Consider the following 27978-nt stretch of genomic DNA (forward strand, 5'->3'; position numbering starts at 1 on the left):
CGTATGGTGTTGAAATCAGTGATTCGTTCTTTAATGCGCTCTTTTGTGGTTACGCATGACTTTTGGAAAGTGTGGAAGGAATTAAGGGACAGCATTTATTGCCACTACTGCTGAAAAAAGGAGAAAATTGATACAAAAAGATAGAAAATTGAGAAAGAAACAAGAAAATTGAAAAAACATAGAAAATCCCAGGTCTTTTTCTGTAAGGCTTGACCTATTGAGAAATTTCAAAAACTGAGTAGCCTATATAAGTTGCCTAAAATAAGCAAGATACCTTTCACCAGTAGTGGAGATAAGCGCTGCCCCTAAATCCTCCTACACTTCCCAAAATCATGCTAGACATCCAGAAATGTGTTTTGCACTGGTGAGCTATCAGAAGGACATTAAATAAAATGAAAACAAACCTCATTTTCAAACGTAGTGACCCAAATTTCCCCTAAAAACAACCTTTTTGTTTTTGTACCAAAAAGTTGGTTTTAAATTGTTGACCTGTGCTATCGGCCCAATTGAATCAATAAACATTGGACAATTAATTATATGTTATATTTAACTTATAGACGCAATTATGGAATAAGGGCGGGAATACCAATCTAACATATTGTTGCTCTCAATTTTTTCCAAATTATTTAATTAACAAATTCAAAACTTGATCCACCTCATTTGATGCAGAGATTTTTTTTTTCAATTTTACGTTGGAGATCAAATCATTAAAAAAGGATTTTTTTTTGTGAAAGTTCGCAGTTCACCCATCCTCCGTTGCATTGAAACATGTGTTGAAACAATCATGGATATGCTAACGCTAAAGTGGATGGAAATCAGCAAGATCTACAAGGAGTTCAATGAATAGGTTTGACGCAGTTTCAGTTTCTTTTTTGGAGAAAGAGGATTTTTGAGAAGATGCAGTGAAACTCACACGTTCTTGTAATTGACTCATGACAGATATATACTTTCTTCTTTTTTTTCTCTTAAGTTATTTGAACGTGCCCTTATTGTTTTTCACTGGGGGCTCTCATAACCGATTCGCTCGGTAGCTATGCGACAACGGTTACTCTCTTAACGACCCTATCTGACTGAATGAATATAATCTTGATTTTGTTTTTTATTTCTCGTATATATGTAAACCAAAGAACTTTTTACACAATTTCTGCGATAGTCAATCAAACTAAAGCTGTACACATCAACAAGAAGTCTGCACAGTAAAGCAGCAATAACTTCTTACCGCTCTCAATTCTAGGTGATAAAACAAATAAGCAAGAAACGGTATACAATATATAACTCTTCCAGCATGTGTTTAAATTTAACCCATTTGGACACATTTAACTGATTAATCATAATATGAAGTAAGGTATAAAACATTCTGAATTTTACTTTGAACTATTTGAAATAAACGTTTTTGGTCAAATTAAGTATGTAAACCTAAGGATTACAATTAATTAGGATATAAAATGTGTCACTCTTCAAAAACATCAAGTGATGCCATAGGCTATACGTTGATTAAGTTGTTTTTCGTTTGAAAACATGTGCATTTCGTTTGAAATCCGGATCGACAAAAAGCAAAATTTGTTTAAACATTAAACAAACTTTTTAAAAGTAGAAACAATATTTAACAAAAAAACATTTTCGGACCGAAAGGAAGCTTAGAACTTTGCGGCAAAACAAAACTAAAATTTCGAATTTATTTGTTTCGACCAGATCTAGTTTCATCAGAAGATATAAACAATGTTTAGCAAGGTTAACAAGTTTATCAGAAAAACAATGACAGATGAAACTAACGACACGTTTTCGCATTTTTCGTTATTGAGGTTAACTATAAACAACAAGGGATTCAAAAATGTATTCAGATTTTAAAAGTTTTTAGCTGAATATCAAGTAGGCCTATGATAAGCTGTTGTATATAACTGTTGATGAAGTTATTTCTCAGATCGACGTCGAATGTAGCCGGCCGCAAAAGAAACAACAACTACCATCGCCATAGCAACAATAAAGGCACCGTGGAGGAGCGGCAACATGCGCATTGTCGTTCTACTTTCCATCACTTGTTCAGCATCTTTTCCAAAATCTGACAAAGCAAAAACGAAAAAAAATCACAAAGATGTGAAATATGCTCATATCATGAAGCTACATTATTTGCATTGTCACGGTGTGCCAAACGTCAGTGGGAAGCAAATCAAGCAATAAACTAATTTATAAACTTTTGCTGTTGCTTTGTTAATCGTTACTCATCGGCCGAACACAGCAACTATTGCTAAAATAATTCCAAGGTATTGCAGAAAAAAATTTCTGCATCGGTGTAAAAAGAAAGTTGCAACCTTGTGACATGTAAGATCTACCAAACTTTATGATATTGCTGCACGGAAAGGACATTTTCGTGACTCCAATTCACTTTTTGCAACAGCCATCAAACCAGAGTGTTTAGAACAGGGGTTCCCAATCTTTTTTACACCGTGGCCCCTTTGAAAATTTTGAAAAATCAATGGCCCCCTATTTTTTCAACCTTTTAAAAAAATTAAGAAACGTCATTTTAACTAAAAAAATTATTTTTTTGAAACAACCGGGAATTAAAGACCATTTCATGAAGATTTGGGCAAAAGGTACTACTGTAGTATTTTTATTAAATTTTAATTTATTTCCTTTGTTATATAGTGTTGGAGTGGACTTAGAGATAAAAAATTAAAAAAATTAATATTTTTCAAATTTTTCCATGGCCCCCAGGCTGGGAATCCCTGGTTTAGAAGAAACTGCCTTCCTGGCGTCAGCATAAGGCTGAGTACTCATAGAACAGTGAGACAATCGAGGGTTGGTAGAATCACTTCGTTTTCATTCAACGTTAAAACTGCTGAACCGAATCTCGCGGCTGTTTAGGCTATGCCAGAAAGCCATTTCGTTAGTTAGATGCTGACAAATACAATCAATTATGTTGTAATTTTCTGCGTATTTGAAAGCACCCTCACATTTTAGGCCTATTTGTAACGATTTCGTTTTTCATATTTTTTCGTTTGATGTTAGCCAAACAACTTTTAAACAAGTATTTGATTGCTTCCGTCATTTATATATTATACTTAAAATATAAAAAATCACGAAGCCCAAGCTGCATGATATGTACCGCACAGAAATTCTATCTTCTAATTTCGAAACTCTGATTCTCGAGTATAGTTCGTAAACAATGCAAACAACGAAAACAACATTAATTAAATGAGTGACGAAAGCTGCAAAAATTACCCCACGAGTTGTGCGCTGACCATCAGTGGTACGGTAAACAAAGTGAAACATTAGCTATTAAACATTGCAAACTTTATATTGCCAAACAAAAGTTATTATTTTGGCATTTTGCAATGTTGTGTAGTTATTCTGTTGTCAAAAAAAGGTTCATATTAAAAAGGTTTAGTTGCAATATTTTTGACTATGATACAACCATAGTGCGATTCAATCAACCCTGTCATGATCAATATAGTGGTCAAGGTTGCAAAAATTCACCTATCACCTATCAGAGCAGTTAGGTTTAATTTGAATACTCACACAAGCATGCTTTCCCATCGAATCCAAGCACAGCACCACGAGGGCAAATACATCGTGAATGTCCCATTGCGTCGATAGCACAATCAAAGTGGCAGTTCATAGCCACCTGCATTGTATTCATAGTTGAAACATTATCACTTTTGAAGCAAACACAAGCTAGGCAAAAGAATTTTCACTGCGACACACTCTGAATCTACAAACAATTAAACTTTAATTTTCAATAAAACTATTTGTATAAGTTAAGTGGACTTTCGATTGACAGTATGGAGTTTTAACCACAAGAGATTGGAGTGGGGCAACACTCAGCCGCGCAGTGCAGTGAGTACACCACTCATATCTCAGAACTCGGTAACCGGCCCAGTGTCAAAAGCCTCTACAACAGTGGTTCCCAACCTTTTTGTTGTCACGGACCCCTTTAGACAAATTATTAATTCTGCGGACCCCTATCTAAATTTTGCGTGAAACTCAATTAACAATAATGAGAGAAATGAAAGTAGGCTAAAAAGATCGTTTTTTCCAAACTCATCAAGGTAATCACGGACCCCCAAATGCTTTTTCACGGATCCCCAAGGGGTCCGCGGACCCCAGGTAGGGAACCACTGCTCTACAAGCATACCTATGCGAAACTACCAGGAATAACCAGTCAAGGATTTGTCATCTCCGAGGCTCCGAGGATAAAGATTCAAAACTAAACCAACCAATTAAGGCTTTCAAAAATTTTTATGGTCTAAGAAAGCTCTCAAAATTATTTGCATCATCAGATTTTGGGAAAAATGTTCAAAAAGTGACGGAATGCGGAAAGTAGTGGGAAAACAGCGTTTTGGAATGGGGTGAAGATATTTTTAGAGATAAGCTATAGGAGTTGGCAGAAATGAGAAAAAGCTGGTGAAATGAAGTTGCAATTGGGGAAAACTTAAGAGTTCATGAGCATTGTAGATCAACACTTGAAAGAGTTGGCTAACGATTTTGACAATGATTTTGCGGAGATCCTCGAAATGGCAACCTTTGGATCAACAACCCATTCATCGAAAATGTCAGCACATCCGATCTTAATCTTCACGAAAAAGTCTGATGGAATTATATTGTGATTCTACTTTGCAGTCTAACTTCGTATCTAACTTTCAAAGCAATCAAACTGATGTGATGGTGATTGTCTATGAATCTAACTTTAATTAAAACAAAGAAATCGATTGAATGGTGAAGCAGGGCTGCATGCTGCCGAAACTTCTTTGATGCTTCGCATACTGCTCGCATACTGGCAGCGAAACAGATATAAATTTTTCACTAGCATTAATTTGGTTTGTAAATGGATTAACATTTTGTTGTTTGAGTTGATTTGATAGAAGTTTTGTTGCAATTGTTGTCTCAAATATGCAGCTTATGCTAAAATCTCGCATTACGGCATGCAACAAAAAATTTGGTTCACAAAAGATTACAAATATCTGTTCAATTTGTTACGATTTTTTGTTTCCAGTCCGCGAAGATTTTCTTAAATTTTGCCGGTTCCCCAGTGTTAAAGGCTAGGATTTGGGAACCACAGTCAGGCTACAACGTGAACGAAAGGGTTAAGTCTTGTTGCTACTAGTAGCCCAATTGGTTTCTACATTTTAATCAGAAATTGGGACTCAGCCGACTTTGCAAGATTCACTTTGAAAAGTAAAACTGCTTGAAACAGTAGATGCTTGTAAAATAAAGCCACGTATGCTTTGCAGTGTTGGTGCTTCATGGTCAACAGTCAGATTCATACAACTTGAGCCAATCTTGCAGCTATTACAGACCGAGAAAAGAATGACCTTAGCCGTTGTATAGCGACAATAAACAAAACTTAACATTAATATTATCATTAACTTAAATACATAACAGATGTCCAGCTCAAATGCTACGAGATTGTCCGCCCGCTGTTTGTCCATACCCCTCAATTCTTTTATAGATTTGTTACTGTCTGTCTACACTAGAGCAATAAAAACAGGTCAACAGACCGGTTTTTCTAAACATTAGGTTCCACGTGACATGTATTCGTCTATGAGGCTGCACCGCTCCATAGCAGGCTACATATGAAACAAAACTAGTTTAATTTATGGAAATCTGGCTATTGTACACTGCCGCCAGCCAACCAGCAAGATAAATGACTGGGTAAATGTAAAATCCTTGATGCTAAACAAATATGTTCAATTACTTTGTTACACTTAGATTCAACGGATTCCTGGTGAACGATATCAAACGGTCCCGCTGTGGCATGCTTCACATTTTGTAACTCTTCATCAGAAACTGATCGGCGTCGTCTGTTTGGAAGACAAGGAGGATTCTAAAGAACAAACGTAGGAATAGACACGGTAAGCTCAATTTAACATTATCCTGAGGTCAATCGTCACCACAGTTGGATCAATTGCATAGTTTTCAGTTCAATTACATTGCGATTACCCTGCACGTCCTACAGCATCAAAATTTTTAATTACATTACCATTACATTGTTCTGACATTTTCAAATTACAACTACTTTCAAACGTAATTGATTACACGCTTCAATCACAAAAATTAAATGTTTCGATATTTATGTTCATCGATAATTTTTGAGAGTTTGACTTTTCCAAAGACAAGCAGAATTGTATTTGATAAAGATTAAGTTGCAATGTAAAAGTCCCTTTTGCACCCCAATTGAGGGCTTAACAAAAGTACCGGTAGCCTACTGATATCATGCGTGAGTCTCACTAAGTGTAATTTAGACCGATTTTATTTTGATGGAAATGTGTAATTAATGACATTCAATTACAATTCTGATTGTCACAACAGATAACCTACTCGAAATTTGAAAGTAAGAACACAAAAGATATGAAACAAAGTTGATTTCAAACTTATTGCTTATTTAAACAAAGTTATACAAAGCAAAGATGCAGTGCAGCACTTCAATTCACAATATTCGTTATTTGATCATTCTCTCTTTTGCCATTTATTTGCAAAAGTGCTTTAGTCGCCACATCATCAGGTAGCATATAGGCTACATGTTCCTCAATTAGCCTTTACACTACCACGTTTGAAATACCTTGATAGAAAAATCTTAATTTCATATGGAACACGCATTTTCACATTTCTTTTCACATGGTGATTTTCGCATTATCAATTTCATGTGGAGCTGAACCTAGAACTTCTGCTCATGTGACTACCATACATGCAGTGGCTTACGCAGAATTTTCTCAAGGGAAAGGGGGGAGCGTTCGATATAAATTGACATTTTTTATCAAGAGTACCGTAGCCTAATTGTACTTTATAGTCTGACCAGGGTATAAGGTTGAAGAGGCTATCTGTTGGTGAAATATAAACTCTCACGGTCTTTGCGTATGTCAATGCACATTTGGATTGAATTATTAGATATGTGAATATGATCAGCAGGATAGTAGGCTTAAACCAGTGGTTTCCAACCTGGGGGTAAATTACCTCCGGGGGGGTAATTTGCTTATTTTTGGGGGGTAACGAGACCCTATTTGGAAACAGTGGAGGTTGTGAATATTACAGTATAAAACCGAATGAATTGAACAGCCGTCTTTTCAAGGAACTGTGCAAGAAGATGGGAAAAAGATACGAAGCATTACTGTACCGCACAAAAGCACGGTGGCTGTCTCGTGTCAAAGTGATAACCCGCCTGGTCGAACTTCGTGAGGCTATCCATGTTTTTCTGGTAGAAAAGAAGTCCGACTTAGCTGAATACTTCTCTAACCAGCAGTGGATTTCCCAGCTGTGCAACCTGCCTGATATCTTTGGTGAATTGAACAAAGGCAATCTTTTAATTCAAGGCAAGAATGTAACTGTGATCGACGCCAAAGTAGCCGCATAGCAGCATTTATCTCAAAGGTTAAATTGTAGAACAAGCGAGTTGGAAGAGGCACAGTGGCGCAGTTTCAGACACTCGACAAGTCGTCGTGTACCTCGAAGGTAATGGACTTGACTTGACAGCGGCATTGAAAGAGGACATAGCTGACCACTTAGGCCAGCTAGCCAAGAAGATAGACAACTATACTTTCCGAATTTGGACGCGGCAAGTCTCCAATGGTGCACTGAGCCTTTCACGTGATGACAGCCAGGTGGATGATGATGACTTTCCGGCCAAAGAAGAATTTATCACTCTCCGAATGAACGAAGCGCTGAAACTTGATTTCAAGGGAAAGGCTTGAAACCCTTCTGGATTGGCAGACTCCAGAACGCGCCAACATTAGCGACAAGGGCATTAAATATCCTGACCTCTTTTTCAACAACGTATCGCTGTGAACAAGGATTTTCAACTGTCTTGGGAATGAAGACAAAAATGCGCAATTGCCAGGATGTCAAAAGTGACGCAAGAATCGCCCTCAGCACCACAAAGCCCAGGATCACAAAGCTGGCGGCTGAAGTCCAGGCCCAACCTTCGCTTTAAATGTTTACCACGCATTGTTATTTTGTATTCAGTATGTACATTGAAATACATAGCAATAAACACCTTTGTTTTTAAAAATTGATCTTGGGGGTAATTGGCTCACTTCAGGGTGGAGATTAGGGTAACAGCCACAAAAAGGTTGGGAACCACTGGCTTAAACGGATAAGTAAATACAGCAATAGTTCGACTAACAAGCAATGTCTTCAGATTAAAGCATAAATCGAACCTCTCGGGGAAAGTTTAACATCGAATGCAATTTATTACGGTAGTAGCCAACTTTAAACAAAAATTATCGCAACCGCGCTAAATAAATAAGACCTTGCGTGATTTAAGCTATTGAATATCGAGCTCCTGCAGCAATATTTAAAACATTAAATGAGCGGGCCCCTAAACACACGTGCCCCCCGAGGGGTACGAGGGGCGGTTAATACAGCCCTGCTACCCAAGACAACTCTTGAATAATATCATGTTTGCACTACCCAATTACAACAACGCTATAAAATCAATATTTTTTGAAGAGGGAATGGGGGCATGGCCCCCGCCACTGCACACATCGGTAATTCTATAGACTTTACTCGAATTGTCTGTAGAAGTTATCAGTAATTGGACATCGCTCAGAGACCTATTTGCTTATCTACAGACGTTAAACCCACGAAAAAATGACTAATTTGCTAAGTGGGATATGGATTGGACACAGACATTGCTAGGATACTAATTGGTGCATTTGTTCACATGTGAGTGATTCAATGCGGCCAGTGCACACTCAGTGAAGCCCGTGGCCGTATTTCAATTTAAACCAGAAAGAAAATACTTACTTTTGTGCAGTCTTGTTCATCCCTGTTGCAAATGTTTATGTCGCAATGGACATATATTTTCTGCCCAGCTGTTGGAAGGTGTCTCCAATGAAATCCGGTGAACGAGAATTCGACTTTCTTGCCCATAAAGTTGAAATTAACATCGTTCGCATTATTCAGTCCAATTTCATCAGCGGCAGGGCATCTGAGCAATGAAAAAATTTCAAGTAGCACTATTCTTAGTCCGTACCTCAGGCTAGGCTAGAGAGTAGAAGCTTTGCATAACGAGGCAGCTTACGCTCTTCGAAAGCGTACTTTTAAACGTACCGTACATTGGCTAAAAACTATGTGAACAAAAATATGGTAAGATCAAGCAATAAGTGTCCTAAGTTGTGATAGATGCAGCAGCGCAATATGCACTTAAACACTGAATTTAATAAAAAGAAAATAACACCTCCTTTATTGCAAGCCAAAAACTTCAAACTGTCCATGTGACCATCGCGCCATTTGGATCTCTACGTCTGCGTCATTTCTGTAGGCTACATCAAATTTTAAATTTCAAAGTGGTTTCCACTGAGTACTCTACCTTGAGATCAACAGATTCCTGGGGGTTGCTGGAAGGTTTTAAAGGGTCTGTAACCCGTGAATGCGTTGAGTTTTATAAAAAGTACAAAATAAAATTAATCTCTAAAATTCATGCTTTTAATATCATGATAATTTTGCAAGGGTAGTTTTGCATTCAGTATCACCCTTGCAAGTTCAAGTATTGGCAGATTGGATGCTATTCCAAAGGGGCTACGACTACAAAAATTGGAAACCACTAGAAGTATCAGTAGATTATGCAAAACTTCCAGAATTAGGAAATAATTAGTTTGCTTTAAAAGTGAAAAAATAATAACTTTGCAATGTAAAATTTGAAATATATGATTTGTGAATCTAAGTAAAACAATTATTTAAAAACAGCTTGAAAAAGGTACGACATCTGGCAATGGTGAGATGAGTTAAGTTAAACAATTTAATTATTAGGTGACAGACTAGGTCGCTCCATTTGCTTAAAATTAATCGGACTATTGCCAGTTATCACAAATGCGGTCATGATTAGAAGAATTTACTCAGCGGGGTTTGTCTGCCTCTGCTTATGCACTTGCGGCTACAAAGATCGAAATTTATGGTAACCTGTTATTGACTTATAGTTACTACGGTAAACTATAACTTACCCTTGTTCAATTATATTGTAGCGATACATGTCGTACCGGTCTGGTCCTGGTGTGGCATAGCAGCGCATTGCCTGGAAAAGTTAGTAAAATTGAAATAGACAGAATGCATGCTCGCTGTATCAATGGACATATCGCTGTGACATAACTTAGCTTGGCATGCTTTTATGTTTTTCGTTTGTTTTAAGCATGGACGTAACAGTTGGTGCAATATGTGCAGAAATTTTATTTTTCAATACCGTACACAGAACAGATCAATATACCTCCCTCGCTAAAGCATCAAAAGCTTTGGTATAAAGGAGGCAATTTCATACAAAGTTACTTATCCTGTCATTAGCTCACCTGCAAGGTGATATTCCATTTTGGGTCTACGTCGATGTACGTTTTGAGATAAACCTTATCACCGTTATAAACGTATTTTGATGGTTCCTTGACTTCAAACGTATCAGTAAAGCGGTAAAGTTGTAACTTGATTTCTGTTAGGTTTCCAATTGGCAGGACGTACTTTACAGCACTGAAATATACAAGCTTAAACCAACGTCAAACGACATTACGACAATGATTGTCAACAGACTTCAACAATCAATAAAAGTGAGCCGAAGCGTAAAAAAAATGTTACAACAAATCTTGGTCTAGGCTACTTTAAAAATTGAAGTCAAACTTAAACTTGTTTTTATTCTTAATTTTTTTCGTTATTTTTTAGCATTTTTATGGCTTGCGTTAAACGTTGTGGCTTTTGAACATTATACCTTATGATCAGGATGTGCAACCTTCACTACTGGGAGGTAAAAACAACCCACAAGATTAAACCATGAGTTGCATCTACATTCTACATACGTTACTCATTATTAGCGGCTAACATAAAAACTGGATGCTTTATTTCTCATGAAAAACACCAATATTCTAAAAAGAAAGATTTACCGAAAAAAGAAGAGTAACAAAGCTTTGTGAAAATCTTGTTAGCGATGCAAAAGAGCAATCGAAAAGGTTGGGTGGTCAACGGGATCAACTGTCAGCTTCATGGTAATTTAATCAGTAACAGTGAGCTACGGTAATAGGCTAGTGAATAATACTGTTATTATTGTTTTAAATCATTGATTCATTATAACGTTACACTCATCGTCTCAAAAGAAGTTGACGCTCAACATCCCATTTTAACCACGCTGCTGGTACAAAGAAAATACTTTAAAAAGATATTTATAGAATTTGAAATCCATGTGGAACCAGCCAGGAACTGCTTGTATATTTATGTATTGATAGCAATTTGTCAAGCTCACAATATTGTTTAGATTTGGAATAGCCTACATATCTATGGGTGCGTCAAAGTTGGAATGAGGTTGTTCTTCAGCATGTCGAAGCAAAACTGAAATCAAAGCTTTGTGCATTTGAGGACTATTTGAAGAAAATTTTTTTTTTCAAATTTACATTGATCCTAACACTGCGTAGTTCAAAGGCCAAAGCTTGCTCTTACGTTAAACAGTTTGCTGCAGCCTTCCAAAACGTAATAGAATTTTCACAAAAAAAGTTATTTGTAACTTGAGCGATTTTTCTATTTAGCTCTTCGTGTTTAGAATTGAGCATTTCAATCTTGCTGGTATCACTACCAGATGATATTTTGAGATCGGTAGGTGGCGCAATGATGACTGGCAGTGGAAAAAGCCAATCCAACGGTACTGCGGGTGAGATATCAATCTAGCGACGCGGGTTCGACACTCGGTGATGACAACAAACTAACAAAAATCAAACAATACAAACAAAACCGACGAAAATCGGACCCAAATCTTTCCTTTCAGCAATTTGCCACGAGCACTCTAATGTAGGCTAACACCCTGAAAGAGACATATTCTATTCGCCGGCCGCAGGTTACACAACCCTGTTAGGATAACAAGTTTTTTTTCACATTTTATTGGATAGGTTTAGTTACAAAATCTTACTCTTGAATAGGCTTCAGTGGATATAGATCAAGGCGCAGATGCTTGTAGTAGACACAGCTGAAGTAGATGTATACTTCACTGTCCCTGGTTATGTTGTAACCGTGAAAGTCTGGAACCACACACAGGCTGTACTTGACGTGGATGTAGTCGGTGGTCGTGTTGACCTTGATAAGAACAAAAGATTAACTTTCGAATGCTTGACCACAGCCAGGGGCGAACCCAGAAAGTAGCCTTAAGGGGGGGGGAGCAATTAAAAAAAAAAAAACGATGTGTAGGTCTAAAATAAAAAAAATAAAGGATAAACAAAAATAATTTTTAGTAAATGCCACAATTCTGGTAGCTCATTTAGACGAACTATGCTTTGCGAGCCGAGTAACAACAAGATCGGTAGGTGGCGCAATGATGACTTGTCTGGACAAAGCCAATCAGCGATGGTTCGACTCTTAAGTTGTGCGATTGAACAAAGCAGTTTAAGGGTAGTTTTCTATTCAGTAGCATCAAAAAGAATAAATAATTTGCAGACATCATTTCAAACAGCGAATTGTTCACTCTGTCAATCTCAGTGACCGGGCCTGCGTTAGCGGATCAAAGCTACCTACAAGTATGCGAAACTGCTATTGTCCTTTTATACTATTTGTGTTTGTTTCTCACATATTTTCAAACAACAAAGGTTTACAATAAGAAATATACACAACTGTAAAGGTAAAAATGAAAACAGAAAGGTAAAATAATTTCTGTTGTTTAAAAATTAACTTAATTTTGTGAATCATATGATGGGAGTAAATGTTTTTTTTTAAGTTAAAAAGAAAGCCTGCATTTGAATCAACTTATAAGCCTACAGGCTCATTTTATTTAGTAGATTGACTCACTATTATTAAAGTAACCCAACCTTTACAACCTGTTTCACCCTTTTACGGGATCATGAGAAGATGCTAATCCAGATGGAATTCAAAATAAGCATCATCTGACGATCCAGCAAAGGGTGAAACAAGCTGTAAAGGTTACTTTGATGATGGTGATTCATTCTACTTGAATTAGTTCTGCTCGGCATTAAGCACTCTTTTGTGGTATTACAGCTGTACCATTTATCATATCGGTTCATTTTATTATATTGAATTATAAACATCTCGTTTATATTTCCTGACTGCAAAAGTAAAAAACTCTGTTTCAGCATTAGACTTTTTCGCAAATCCTTTACAAAAACATTTTAATAATTCTATTTTTCAGTTTTCTATAAAATGTATTTCTTTAAACACTACAATTGTTTTAGAAAAAGAAAAACGATTGCAAAATAACAGCAAACATCATTATTTGCGACCCAGTATACTGTAATTTTAGGATGTGTTTTGTCTAAATAGATGTTATAAAAGATGATCTGGTTTGGTGACATCTCCAAGATTTTTTAACGATGGATTAAAGATTAGCAAAAACGTCCTATAGCTTATATTTGGAATCACAATAATTTTTGCTCGCTGCAGCTTGTTGTTTTGTTTATTAGCGTAGTAGCTTCATGTGAACTGGGCTTCTGTCAACACAAGCGCATCACTCTTGTATAATTAACCGAGCTATTTAACTATTTATTCTTAGTGCCCAGTCAAATTTTCAGTAGATTACAGTTTCCACTATTTATTGCATCACTCGTTTTTATTTTAATCAGATAAGTTAGTTGCATATGAAAAAGCTTTGAATCTACGATTGTTTTTCGTTTTGAAGAGTATTTCTTTAGTTTTCTTGCATTTCGAAAACGTAACAACTTCGTTTCTTATACGCTTAAAATTAAAATAAAATGCTTGGAAGTTTTAGAACAAAGAAATGGTCGTGAAGTGCAAAATACTGCACGTGATCTTACGGATAAAGTGTTTGATCAACATACAAAATCTATTATTATCGTTATAAGAGCTGTTTCAAACAAAATAGATTACATGAAACTATGTTTTTGACAAAACAATGATGAAATCTACATCTAACTAAACGGATGTTTAGCTACTGTTTTTTGTACAGTTAAGATTACAAAACGTTGCTTCTGTACTACATTCATAACTTTGGCTACATTGTAATGCGTACAAAGCCAACAAAATTTGTTTCTGGAAAGTACTGTCGATTAAATTATTCTTTGCAATAGCATAGCCATGACTCATCATCGTCGGCACTGCCTGGATAAGGTGTCGGCTACTATGGTTATCCGCTAAGATCGATCGTCCATTGTTCACACTTCACAGCCATAACTTTACTGTATTGAAACTACATCATGGGCCAACTTTCGCATCCCTGCATAGAGTGGACGAATGTTGTTATAGTCAGGCTGCTGTTTAATGTAGTCACATTCAATTTGCACCCACCCCTCCGTACAATTTTTCTTTGAAAGTCAAGCTCTGCTACTAGTCTGGTCAGTTATGCACATTTCGGTGCAAACTTGGGTAGACATTTTTCACCTATATTTTCGAGTTCCTTAGGTGCAGTAGATGTAAAAACCGTCTGGAGCCCAAAAATTTTGGGGGTGGAAGGTGCCCAAACGGCTACTCCCACTTTTGGGGCTACAAGACAATGAAGCGCATACAAGAAAATGTCAAAATATTTTAAATCATAGCATGTGGGTGATCAATTTGAGGTAATTTGGCCCAAAAATCGTTTGAAAGCACCTATTTCCATCTAAAATTATCACATAGCCAGTTATTTACATAAAAATAGCAAAAAATTGCAAAAAAAAAAAAAACAGTCAAAAAGAACAATATTTAGCAAATAGTTAGTTGGTTACCGTACCGTATACAGTTGTTGTTTGATTTACTCAATGAAATAATATACCCAAGCAGACAGCCTCTCCTAAATGATTGTACGCAGCATTGATGGAGATGGTCTGCCTGTGTTTTCCGGAGCCAAAGTCGACAGTTCGTGGGGTGTTGGCATTCCAATCAATAACTGCTTCATGAAAGCAAGGAGGATGATAATTGCATCTGTATCCACAGTCCATACACATAGTGTTGGCAAACCACTTTGCAACATATCCTTAATGTGGCAAACAATCCTGTTATCAGCCTCTTCTAAAGCCAGGTGATCACTATTGCTTGTATCATAATCGCCAAAATTGGCTCAAACACTACTAACGCTAGTGATGCAAAAGTCTTTTTGCCATGACCAATGATGCTCCTTGCTGATGTCAGCAATAAGTTGGTTCAATCTCGTTTGTTTGCCGAGTTCTGGGCTAGTGTCCGACCCACGTTGTTTCCTTGTAATGCTCTTTATGCTTAAGGCGTGGTGGTGGTATTGGTCTGCAATCAAGTCAATTCTGTTTTCCACAAGCTTTTCTGCTATGCTGGCTCTGGCTCTTTTCTCCTTATTTAAGGTCGGCAGCAGTGGCCGAGTGGTTAGCGCGTTGGACTCGCAATCGAAAGCCTGCATGTTTGACTCCAGCCACCCGCACTTGCTGTTGTTTCTCTGGGCAAGTAACTTTACGATAATTGCCTCAACCCAGTGATTGATTTCGAGTAATGAGGAGTACCAAATTTAAGTCATAAGTAGAGTAGACAACCGGAAACAGACATTGTCGTCGGCTGCAGCGTGGGTCAGGTGTATGTCGGAAGGCGTACACCGATGCATAGCTCTCAAGTTTGCTTTCCCGCAATGCAGGATAAAGATAAGAAGAAAAAAAAGAAAAAGAAGACCATTACTGCAAATTCCTCAAATGTAGAATTCTTTTCCACGGTAGCAGCCTTGGCTCGAATGATGACAGAAAGGTCAACCACAAGCCTATCTGCCGTTTTTGGATAAGTGGCTGACTTAATTGTCAAGCAATCAATGATCCTTGATTTTTGGTAGTGATATAGTAAGCCATCTTTGGTTGCCAGGCACTCTGGTAATCCTTAAAATACAGACAGAATTGTGCGCATATTACGAAATACTTTCAATTAATTTGCTGGCTAACAATAAAACTAAACTACAGAAAAAGTAGACATGAAAAATTATAAAAGGCCTTCTTTCAAGCCTGTAAATTCAAAGCAAAAAACATCCATGACAAGTTCTTTCTTGTTCCAACAGGCATCACAAAGCTTGTTCATCATTGCAGGATTAAACATCATTGTGGAGCATTCTATTTGAATTTTCCCAGCAGTGCTTGGCAACTTCAAAGCGTTCTTTCTGATTGGTGCTTTTATTACATCATCTGTCCTTTCAACAAAACGGGTCTTCTTGAATTTGTTGTACTGTGCCCAAGTCAAAGATTTTCTTACAATCAACAGTAAGCTCTATTGAAAAAATGGCCGACGAATTCAGCTTTGTAAACTGTTGTTGACTGCTGAATGGGTTAATGTGAAGCTTTTTGTATAGCTTTTTACAGTCCTGCACAAACTGCTCGATAAATGCCGCTGAACAATTGAACATTCTTTGTGTTGTTTGGCCATATTCTTACCATCGACTTTCTCAAGGTAGTGAAGCATCTCTGGAAGACATATCTCGATCTTGCGTAGAAAGTCTAGACTCTAGACCTTCCTTGTTGACCAGATCGATATATCCTCCTTGGGATGTTTTTACATGTTTGTTGTTTTGCTCGTGGCACGGGTCAAACGCTACTTTGGAGAATTGCTCTCGCACAGTATTTACAACAGAGTGACCAGCCATAAAGTGTTCAAACAATGGACTGTGTAACACTTGGATTTCCTTTAAGTCTTGTATGAAGACTGACGACCACCGAGCATAATTGATGTGATCCAATGCAAAAAATAGAGGTATTAATTCTTCCATTGTACCTATGAAAAGTGGAAGGTTAGCCTCTCGCAAGGATCCCACGTATAGTAAAACTGTTTTTGTGATTTGTAGAATGCTGAACCAATACTTGAACATTGTACTTTCATTACTTTTAGACAGCCAATCTTGGAATGATTATTGTCCGTCTTCATGTTCTGATAGTTCATAAGCATCCTTTAAAAGTTTTTTCAAGCATACTGCTGTCACTTGCAAAGTGTATCTTACTTTTTTAATGTGGTTCACATGACATAGGCTACGGCATTGACCAATCTGACAGTATGTAAAGCAGTCGAGTTGATAATCGTATCAAGACCAGTGCCTTTCAGCAGCTGTTCTACACCTACACAGAGTAGAGCTGTATGTTCAATATGCAATCCACCCAGGAAACAAAATTTATCGTCTTTGAACTGGTTTGTGTATAACAGTGGTTCCCAAACTTTTTTGAACGCGACCCAAATTTGAGTTCTGTTAGCATCTAGCGACCCAAGACACAGGTAACCTGTACAGTGGCGTAGTCAAGGGGGGGGGGGGGGTTTGGGGGTTACAACACCCCCTTTGGCACGTGTGTGACGTCACGATATTGAGAATGATGCTTTCAGTCTAAAAAAAATTGCCTAATTTTAAACAAAATTGCATTAAAAGAGCGAGTTTTGCCAATAATAAACATTCAAAGATCTCAGCCAGGAATTAGCAACAAGAAAACACAGAGACTTAGCTTTATTTCCGAAAAATGCCGAAGAAAACATGATCTTATCCTTTTGCTATGTTACCGGACAGCACCATTTTACAGGAATATTCGTACCCACATTTTTGTTGAAAATGCTCTCAGAATGCATCAAATTCAAAGTAATTTTTCAAAAGTTTCTGGGGGAGGGCCCCCACACCCCCCGCCGCTGGGTGGTCAAAACCCCCCTTTTCAAAATTCCTGGCTACGTTACTGAACCTGTATAATTAATTTTACCACTCCACTGTTTTTGCAATCTTTGCCTGCTATAAACAAGACACAGACAATCAGTTGTAGGGTGGTCTGCTGTAGCTCGTCTTCCTCATGAGACTAAGCAAAAGTGCTAGATTCGTTGCTGAGTCGAACCGGCTTGGCTCCAGTGCCTTGTCGGTGCTTAAAAATACGCTCATATTTTGCATGCATCGGATGTATCTTTAACTTGTTCTTCTTTAAGAATTCGTTTGACAACATTTTGCATCACAGCCTACGTAGTGGCTTGCCAGCACCAGGGTCGCAGAAAAAATGAACTTCAAATTAAGAAAAAATAGTTTAGAAATCTTAAATTGTCAACTTAAAGAATAATTTACGTTTCCCGTGATTTATTGAAGGAAGTGACTGGAATGCCGGGAAAACTGCTTGCCATATTGATTTTGATAAGAGAAGCCAAATAAAAGCATACTATGAAGCAATAATTGTCGATGTTGGGATTAAAACAACTCAATAGAAAAAAAAGTTTATTTATAAATTAATTTACAACAGTCCGATTTTGGCAGATTTGGATCGTCTCTGCACGACCCATTTTTTGACCCTTTGCGACCCATGTTTGGGTCGCGACCCATAGTTTGGGAACCACTGGTGTATAACCACTGTAGGCTATCTGTTTATTCATTGCGTACAGCGGTTGATCTGAACAACCAGCACTTCAACAGCGACCTGGCCTGGATTCAGATATGCTGTATAATCTTTGGCAATGCTCATAATGTGCAGTTGCAGATCCCAGCTATGACTCACGTGGTCAATTATTGGAAGAATGCTATTCATCGTTGTGATGTTTGCAGTTTGATCTGTTGCTTTAGTTGTATGGTATGCAAACCATGAAGGAGAAGTACAGGTACTGTAATCTTCTTCTTCCCTTTGCGTTGCAGTAACTGCTGACAGCATCCAGTCATCTTTTTCCCAGCTTTGTTGTAGGAGTACCAGTTGAATGTTCTCTTTAAATGATTCTTCAAAGTCATGCATAGTGTATTGGGGGCGTTGTGCATGTTTAGGCAGATTTGCAAGTGATGCAATGAGGAATGTATCATGCGAACATGTGTTATTTGACTTCAGTTGGTGTACCTCGTCTGTGGCCATGTCTGCATACTTTCTTTTGACCCGCTGTTCACCTTGATCATTATGCAATTGAAACGGATGTTCCATGCAGGTGATGACTGATGAGTTGCAGCAGAACTGGAGCTGTTTTGGTCGATGTTGTCATCAACTACCACAGTAAATACACCATGTCGAAGGGCAGTTTGCAATACTCTTCCACCTGATCTGCAGTAAAGGTCTTTTACTGTAACTAAGAGTTCTTCAATGAAGCGAAGAGTGCTATAGTAAGATAAGGTTATCCCATGATGGAACAAGGCTTGCATCAAGTTTTTAGACCTAACCATAGAGTACAACTTAATTGATCGTAAGGTGGCAGTTGATAAAACCAGCCTTGTCCTTTGTGCGTCCATGAGACAGCTGTGACTGAGTTGCAGGGGTGCGACAGGGACGAGTGAAAGTTTTGGTGTTCTTTACAATCAACCCAAATATAGTTTGATAAGGCAAACAAATTTTGTCATATTCTGGCTGCTTCTGACAAATTATCGTAACCAGGATGGTGAAATGATTAAAATGGTGAAACAACGTTGACAACTGTCGTACAATTACACTTGAAGCAAGTCAGAACCACAAAACTGATAGCTTGTTTATTCTAACACTAATCAGTTTTGATAGCCTATTGGATAATTCTAACACTGTCTGGTTTGTACCAATATTCGGTCATATTATAGGAGACAAACAGAAGATTTACCGTACCGTACTGAAACTCAGAAAGATTAAAACTGTTGCAATGGTGTGTCTATTGACTGAGTAGCCTAAAGGGAAGTCAAACTTTTCTATTCCCTGCTGGGTAGGCTATAGACTAAAAGAAAAGAAGAAGCCAATTTTTCTATTCCCTGTAGGGAATAGTATAGTTGGATTTCTCTTTGTGACAGACCAATCACAATGTTTCCCGAAGACTGACTGATTGCTTAACAATCCTACTCTTAAAACTCAAAAGTTGATCTGTCTGGTGCAAATGCAATTCAAAACTAAATTCGCATCTCTTGCATTGCCCAGGTTACTGTGAACCTGCCTCCCGCTTTCACGTATTAGCACAAAGCCTACACAAAAACGGTCATTTTATCCATACGGTTTTAGTGTTTTGGACAACTATTGTCCATTATCTGGTTCAATGATTGTTTTAGGTTAAAACTTATGCTTCCAAACAATTTTTCAGGCCAAATTACCCCCAAACAAGTACTCATATGCTATATTAAAAAAATAAAACAATTTTTCTACATGCGCTCTAGCCATCACTACCCCCCAAATGGGAGCGCCATTTTGGGGATTTTCCACCCCCGAAATTTTCGGGCTCCAGACGGATTTTGAGTCTATGGTGTCCAAGGAACTTGAAAATGCATATGAAAAATGTCTACCTAAATTTGCACAAAACAGCCCTAAAACGTGCATAACTGACCAGACTATAGGGGGAAGGTGAGGTAAGTTGAGCCAGTGGGTAAGTTGAGCCACCCCCTGTAACTCGAAAAATAAAAATCGCATCAACTTTCTACTGCCACTTACCTGACCGTTTATCTTATATGGAGCTGTTCTGTCAATATTATAGTTCTTTGTCTTGTAGAAAGACAGAAAAACTGTTTTTAGTGATTTTGGGAAGTTTTTTGAACTTTTTGAAAAAAAAGATTTTTTGAGTTTTACAAAATGTCTGTGGCATTCACCAGTATTGATATGTCTAACAGTAATCACTAATGTTAGCTTATTCAGAAACTATTAAAGTGAGGTTGCTAGCTCATATATGACTGGAGAAATTTCCGTTTAACTTTTAATGGCGGCCTTGAGGTAAGTTGAGCCAGTGATGTACAGGTAAGTTGAGCCGGTGGCTCAACTTACCTCACTTCAGCTGCCAGTGTTAAGTGATGATATATGTAGTCATTAAATAGATAACAAAGTGTATTTTACTTTTTAATAGTCTAAATCTCTGGAAAAATAATTTGTCCATTGGTTTATTGAAGTTTAAATTTATTTGTAGTGTAACCTGCAGCCTACTAGCAACATGCAAGGGAAAACCCGACCTGGGCATTACATTGGTAAAATCGAATGCTTCAATGAAGATGGAGAAATTGAGGCCAATTTTTTAAGAAAAGTGCCTGGAGAGTCCGAGGAAAAGTTGTCCTTTGTCTGTAAACAGACGATGAGTGTGCTTTTCTTAAAGAGGATGTCGTTAAAGCTTCCTCACACGACCACTTGGAGAAACTTTCTGCCGTCAGCAAAAAGTCCGGTTTCCATGCTCTCTTGATCAGTGGCATATGGATTAAGTTTAAATCTGACAGACAACGGAAATTGATTTAGAAAATTCACATTTGGAGGTTTATTTAATCAGGATTGTGTATTAATTCATCGCTTTATTTTCTGTTCTGCAGCTCAGTTAACACGATCTGCTAGTACTACATTGATTCAACGTCTGTTGAGGTTTAATCAACAAAAAAGTGGCAGATTTGTCAGCTGGGAAGTGTGCAATTTCCAGTCGAACTGTCACAACAAAATAAATTTATCCTTTCACATGTTGTTCTTTCTTCCTGGTAGCAGCTATGTAAATTGCTATCCAACCTGTCTTCTTTCTTACTTTCAACTCAAGTTCCACATGTGTTGAGTGAAGATTACATATTGTCAACAAGAGACTGGATCAATTGTGAAGTGGAATAGTCACAGCACACTCTAATACGTCCGTCCGATAGATTTATCACATCGTACTTAAGAGCGCAGAAGAGCTTGGTTTAAGTGCGGCACACTGGACGAACCACATGTAGAACACGGAGTGGCAAAATCACACCTCCACGCTCCGTGACTTCATACCCGACGCCGATCCCCGTTCACCAGGGATGTCTCTCGCAAGGCTTGCGTGGGTCAGACTTAACCGCCTGCGAACTGGCGTCGCCTGCTTTCGTTCGGACATGCACAAGTGGTGCCTGGCTCCTTCATCAGAATGCGAGTGTGGTGCCACGGAACAGACCGCAGACCCAGGCCCGGATTTAGGGGGGGGGGCAGAGGGTACAAGTGCCCCGGGCCCCCCTACTTTTAAAGGGCCCCTTTCGTGGAAAAAATGTGATTTTTGTGTTTTTATTTTTTTTATTTCAGCCTTTGAAGTTTCTACCAAATGCTGTGCAGTGCTGGATTAATGCTACTGTATGCGTAGAGGTGGTTTTTCACGCCGTAGGCGCGAAAAATTTTTTGCACGGGAGGCTCCCCGATCTAAAAGTGCCCTGGGCCCCCCATCAGCTAAATCCGGTCCTGCGCAGACCATGTCATCCACTACTGCCTAACCCATCAGCCTCCACACGGTGCGCATGGTCTGAGGGTCCTGGACGATGAGACTGCTGAGTGGCTGAAGATTTCCTGCTTTCCAATCTAGCCTGGAAAGATCGCTCATACGCCATCATCATCATCACATCGTAAAAGGCCGAACCACGTTTCGCCAAGCGGCGAAAACACGAGTTAGTGAATAGAGAAAAAATAATGAGAGATTGTCGCTCAAGCATGACAGTGCATCGCAATGATGACGTCACCATTGCGTCACAGTCCATGTTACAATTCGGGACACATAGCTGGGCAATAATTTCGTGAACATACTGTATGTATTGCATAGCATTTTATATGTAGGCTACCATCGCTACAGCTTTTGTTATTGAACTTAAATGAGTGGCTCAACTTTCCTCATACCCCGGCTCAACTTACCACGTGGGGTAGGTAAGTTGAGCCAAAATGACGTAATGTTTAAAACATGTATTTTTTCAATACTCTTATGAGTTATGAAAAAAATTTTTTTGTTAAATTAAAGCCAAAGCATCAACCATTATGCTGCCACTTTCACTTTTATTGTAAACCAAGCGGTTTTCTTACTAGAAGCGTTTAAGTAAAAAGTGGCTCAACTTACCTCATTCTCCCCCAGCGGCAATTAATCTACCATTGCTGGAAAGAATACAAGAAAATGCTCACAACTACTTGCGTTTTAGCCATGCAGTGCACTTTCAATTATAGCCTACAAGTCCCTTTATAAGTTATAATTGTAGGCTACTTATGTTGGTCAATTTTATGTAGGCCTAATTGCAGCGTCAGGGCCTAAACGTTTCTATTTCACAAATTTTACTCTTTTCTTTGACAACTTTACTGGATCTACTTCAAAAGACAGTTTCCACTTTAATAAAAGGAAGTGTAGCTTATACCTAAACCAAGGATTGAGCAACTCGCCTCGTATGTTATAGGCAAAGTGTGCAAAAACTGCGTAGGTTATAAATGTAAACCTATTACCAAGTAATGCTTAAATGGTGATGGTCACAGCGGTAAACCATAATCTCTTCGTGGGAAAATTTTAACATAAAGTTCCCGAATCCGTTCGTCTGTATATAATGACCGAAGAAACACACACTTGAACTTCTTTTCAAACAGTGTATTTCTGTAAAATTAGCCCGCGGCTATCGAAATGGGGTGCAACGCGATACACCTCTAAAACTGTCACTACGATACAGATTACTTGGATAAAAGACGGAGAATTTGTCCAGCTAGCAAGCACCAAATAAACCAGTTAAATGTGCGACCGACTTCCAACAAACAACTTCGAGAATGAATCAGAAAAATTTGTGATAACTCAAAGGCACAATGTTTAAACCGGTTTCAACAGGTTTGACACAGGTCTTACTGACGATGGTGCAATTTTGGCTCATGTTTTAGGAATTTCCATGACGTAATATTCAGTAGACCCGAACGGTTTCTACATGACGTTTGACCAGGCGAACAACCGTCTGGAACAGGTGACATTACACTTCTTTAAACAAAAGTACAATAGGTTAAGTGTAAGCTACTTTATTTCTTACCGAGATATTTTTGGAGCATTTTCCGAACTCTGGGTCGTGTAAATTAAATCTGTAGTATCCGTCAGGAGATTTACTTGCCTGACACTTTGGATCATTGAAAGGGACCTTATCCTCGTCAACTAGGACAAGATGTTTAACGTATTTCACATGAAACCAGTCGAAAATAGAATGGTTGAGTCTGGAAAGCACAAGCAGTTAAGCAATAACTGCTCTGAAGCACTGACTGTTTATCCTACGGCGACCTAGCAGGTATAGGACACAGGCCTTGTCATTCAACCTTTAATCCTGAAAATATCGGAAATAATAATTTTTAAGCCTTCTGTAAGCACTAAGAAAAAATGTCTAAATGAATTTCAAATTGCTGACAAAACCATCAAAAATAAACGTCATAAAAACTGAATGAAATATTGTTAATTTTGTAAATACTTTTTAATCCGACGAAAGAAAGTAACTTACTTGAAATTGACTGCTTTCGCAGAGCAGTTCAGATCCACATATTGATAATCGGTAGCGTTGATCATCCAAACTGAAAATCAAATGTTATCACTTAGGTTTTGTCACTATGCAACAACTAGCTTTTCTAGCGACAACCTGCTACAGTTTTTAACACAATTTGATTGATTCTTTATATTCGGACTGGGAAAGCTTCTTGCAGAGCTTAATCCTGGCAGTTTCTCATACTTGTAAAGGCTTTGAATCACTGACGCAGGCCCGGTCACCGAGATTGACAGAGTGAAGTTTCCGATTGTTGAAGTCTTGTTGCCAGGGGATTATTCCATCCGTTATATGACTCTGAATGGAGAGCAGTCCTTAACGTGCGTTGCTCAAGCGCACGCCCTGAGAGTCGAACCAACGCCGCTTGATCTTGAAGCTTCTTCGTTCCAGAAGTGACGCGCTAACCAATTGAGCCATCGTTTAAAATTCACTAAAGTAATTTCCAAGCTGGTGGGAAAGCATAAAAACAAACGCGGTTAATATCTGGGAAACTAATCCTAAAACTTAGTTGATTTAACTTTCGTTGGATACAAGATCAACAACAAAAATCGAAACAGTGAAGGAATTCATATTTCTAGGATTAAAAACGAGCTGGGACTCTAACAACACACCAGAAGTAAAGAATCACACTGAGAAGAAATGCACTGGTTGGTGTGAATACGGTTTCAGAGAGGAAGATTGTCAAACAGGAAACCAAACAGAAGCTGATCAGAAGTGTTATTTTTCCAATTACAACTTAAATAAAACATTGCAACTCGACTTTGTAATTTTAAAGATCTGCAAAGCTTGTCACATACGCTAAAGATGATTAATGTATCAACCATTTCAACATTTTTATATTGGATGCTCAAACTTTTCACACATTGTTGAAATTTTACAATACTTCGCATTAATACCTACTACCTTTCCTTTATTACTCGCAGTAATTTTAAACTTAACTAAATCGGTTTTAGCAAAATGATTCTCGCCTAGACTACTGTCATGGACTTCTAAATGTTGGCCTGTTGGCCCACTGTTGGCCCACTGTGTAACCCTGTTGGCCCACTGTTGGCGAACTGTTGTACCAACTGTTTGGCCTACTGTTGTCCACTGCGTTTCCAGTCCAGATTCTACTATTTAAAAGTCCATGCTACTGTGTTATTAGCGGTGGGATGGCGCAATGCTGGATAAGGCGTTGGCTTTCCAATTATGCAAACCTGGTTCGACTCCCGCCTTCAGCTGGTTGTTGAAAGACACCGCTCACCTCTACCTAGGGTGTAATAAATTGGGTGGGCGTAGTTGCTGAAGTAAAGGCAGCCGAGAGAAAGGAACTGGTCAGTGGCCACCCCACTCTCCTTAGTGCCGAAGGCTTAGTATAATGAGAACCTTATCTTCTCATTCCCCGAAGCTCAGTATCTGAGTATGGGACCTTTACATTACTGTGTTTATTAGATTCCAAAAATGACGTAGATTGCGAGTCGTCATAATCTACAAAGAAAGTCAAATACTTCCGAAGTGTGACAAAATATAACATCAAAACACGTTGAAACAACAACGTTTTTGCGAATGCAATTCCCCTGCTTCATGCAGGCTAAAATACATATGTGACAAGCAACAAAACATGTCAAGATATACTAGTCAGCTAATGGTAGACTTAACCCCAACTCCCTTGTGTGTGCTACACCTTTACATTTACCATTACTTCGTTTCCCTGTATTGCTTTAAACATTTTTCGCTTCAATAGCTAGGCTACTGTGGACTAGACATTTTGCTTTTCAAGATATTAAATAAGTAACCGAAGGCCAATAAACCGTTTCAACTTACCAAGAGTCTCATTGGAGTAATCGCATTTGTCCTCGTCTGGAGCGAGCTTGCCTGTAACATACAAATGGGATAAATGGCCCAAGTATAGATCGATCGCTATTCGACTTAAAAGATTTTTTGAAGATTTTTGACGTGAAACCATGATGATGCTTTTGTAGAGACATCCTGCAGCTTGTGTTAAACTTACATTTGGTGGTCGGTCTAATTTAAAGAGTGGTTTTTGGCACGGACAAAATCGAAACCAAATTATTGCAAACACTCTACCAACTGCAAATATTAAATACAATGATAGGTTTTGTCAACACGATACCTGTGCTAGTAGCCTACATCAAAATCTCTCCAATGATTAGCCTATAGGCTATTTCTGATTATCTAAAATAGTGTTTATGTTGGATTGGATGTTAAACTAATGAATTTGATAAAAAAAAAGGCCACCGGCATATAAAAAGCCGAACATTCTATAGCTTACGATAATTTAAGACTGTTTGGAACTATTTTTGCGCAAAAGTGAAACAAAATTCGTCACCACAGAGTCAAATATGAAATGCAAAGAATTTGAAACAACAAACCATGAGTTAACATATTTGAAAATGTTTTTGTTCTGAACTCTTGTAAGTCTGAATGCTTGACAACTCGTTTCTTTTTTATTTTAAACAAAACGAAACATATTTTCCTCAAAATGATTCGAAATGAAAGAAAGAAAAATGCCTTAACACGTTGTATTTTGAAATAGGATAATTTAGCTTCGAAAGGTCACTCGTCCAGTATCCCAATACGTTATCGAACAGCAACCTATTTTAACATGCAATTTGACACTGCATATGTATTATGTAGGCTGCATGAGGAATGGTCACCTACATTTGTACACCAAATTTCAATCTTTGCATTTCTTTTCATATATTTTGTCACTTTATATTAGTTCCAACAATGAATGAGGCCCACTGTTATTTATTTTTGGACTATCACATTGTCTTTCTTCATGCTAAATATGTTACTGCTGCTCTATGCTGCGGCATTTTTACACAATATTATTGTCAGGCTACCTATCTAGGATCACGACATCGCCCATAGTCTGCGTTTATTCTACAAATTATACTTTTCAATGATGAATTTAGTCAAATTCATCTTATAGGGTAGATAGCCTGTAGTCATTGCATCTTTTGAATTGAGAGTCATGATTATATGCACAGGGTGTTCAAATAGCTTTATGTATGTTCAGAAAAGGCATGACAGGCTCACCAAAGTTGATACTAAATGTCAAAAAGATGGCAATACCGTGGTAGTTAGAAAACAAACAGACCTAACAGTAGTAGGCTATACATATTCTTTAGTTTGCTTACTTTCAGTTACGCTGCAGGTCATCGCCAGCAATAGCAGAGTACACAACAAATGTTTTCCTGACGTCATTGTGTGACGTTGAAAACCAAAATTTTGACAATATTTGTAACTTTTTTTGAAAAGACTCTACCTATTAATATTTAAGCTACAAAGACTAGTTGTCTGCGATAAAACAGAGTTAGCATGCGATTAGCAAGCTGCACGAGGCGAAATCAAAGTTACACCAGCAAATGATAAAAAGACAGTTCAATGTCTCCGCATCTGGTTCTGAAAAAGTCTTGGTTCAATTCCACGTGGAGTCATGCTAGAGACTTCAAAACAGGAACCGGTTGGAGAAAAGCATCGCGATGACAGAGCGACAATAAATGAACCACATCATCTTTTGACATTATTAAATCATGAAAACACCAGCTCAGTGTCAGAATAGCTTCTATTAATGTGTCCATCTGATTTTGATAAGTCATTGTTCAATTTTAGATCCGGTAATGCCAAAGACTTCAAAAACCAGCAAGTCTACTAATTGTGTTATTTCAAGCGTAAAAATATGGCTATAGGCTACTTCAAGACAGTGGTTTCTAACTTGAGATGGACCACTATTTAGAATAGGCCTACCTTAAAAGGAGGTCTATAAATGCCTGAATGTGAAAAACTACGATTCATCTATAACCTACTTCTATAACTCTCACGATTCATCTATAACCTACACGAGTAGCCTAATTTAGAAAAGTACTCGATCAAGATCAATTTTAGAAGTTCATTGGTCCACTGGCTTGATAGTTATTCAAAAGGGGATGTTGAAGTTAACAGGGAAAGTTGAAACTAACAACTTTCCTAATAATGCA

General features: G+C 38.0%; 1 protein-coding gene across 1 annotated transcript; it reads right to left on the reverse strand.

The window, feature by feature from the left end:
* Window positions 1-1081: 1081 nt before the first annotated feature.
* On the reverse strand, window positions 1082-27294 carry LOC145783453 (ZP domain-containing protein-like). The gene is made up of 11 exons (XM_082595332.1): window positions 27139-27294; window positions 25799-25849; window positions 23957-24026; window positions 23501-23678; window positions 11864-12027; window positions 10272-10443; window positions 9933-10003; window positions 8737-8920; window positions 5693-5821; window positions 3517-3622; window positions 1082-2059 (listed from the first exon to the last, which is right to left on the reverse strand). The coding sequence occupies exons 1-11, from the start codon at window positions 27203-27205 to the stop codon at window positions 1911-1913; spliced, it is 1341 nt and encodes a 446-aa protein (XP_082451458.1). The 5' UTR covers window positions 27206-27294; the 3' UTR covers window positions 1082-1910.
* Between the last annotated feature and the right edge of the window lie 684 nt (window positions 27295-27978).

The sequence above is a fragment of the Aplidium turbinatum genome, chromosome 14 (genome assembly GCF_918807975.1).
Source record: "Aplidium turbinatum chromosome 14, kaAplTurb1.1, whole genome shotgun sequence".
NCBI lineage: Eukaryota > Metazoa > Chordata > Ascidiacea > Aplousobranchia > Polyclinidae > Aplidium > Aplidium turbinatum.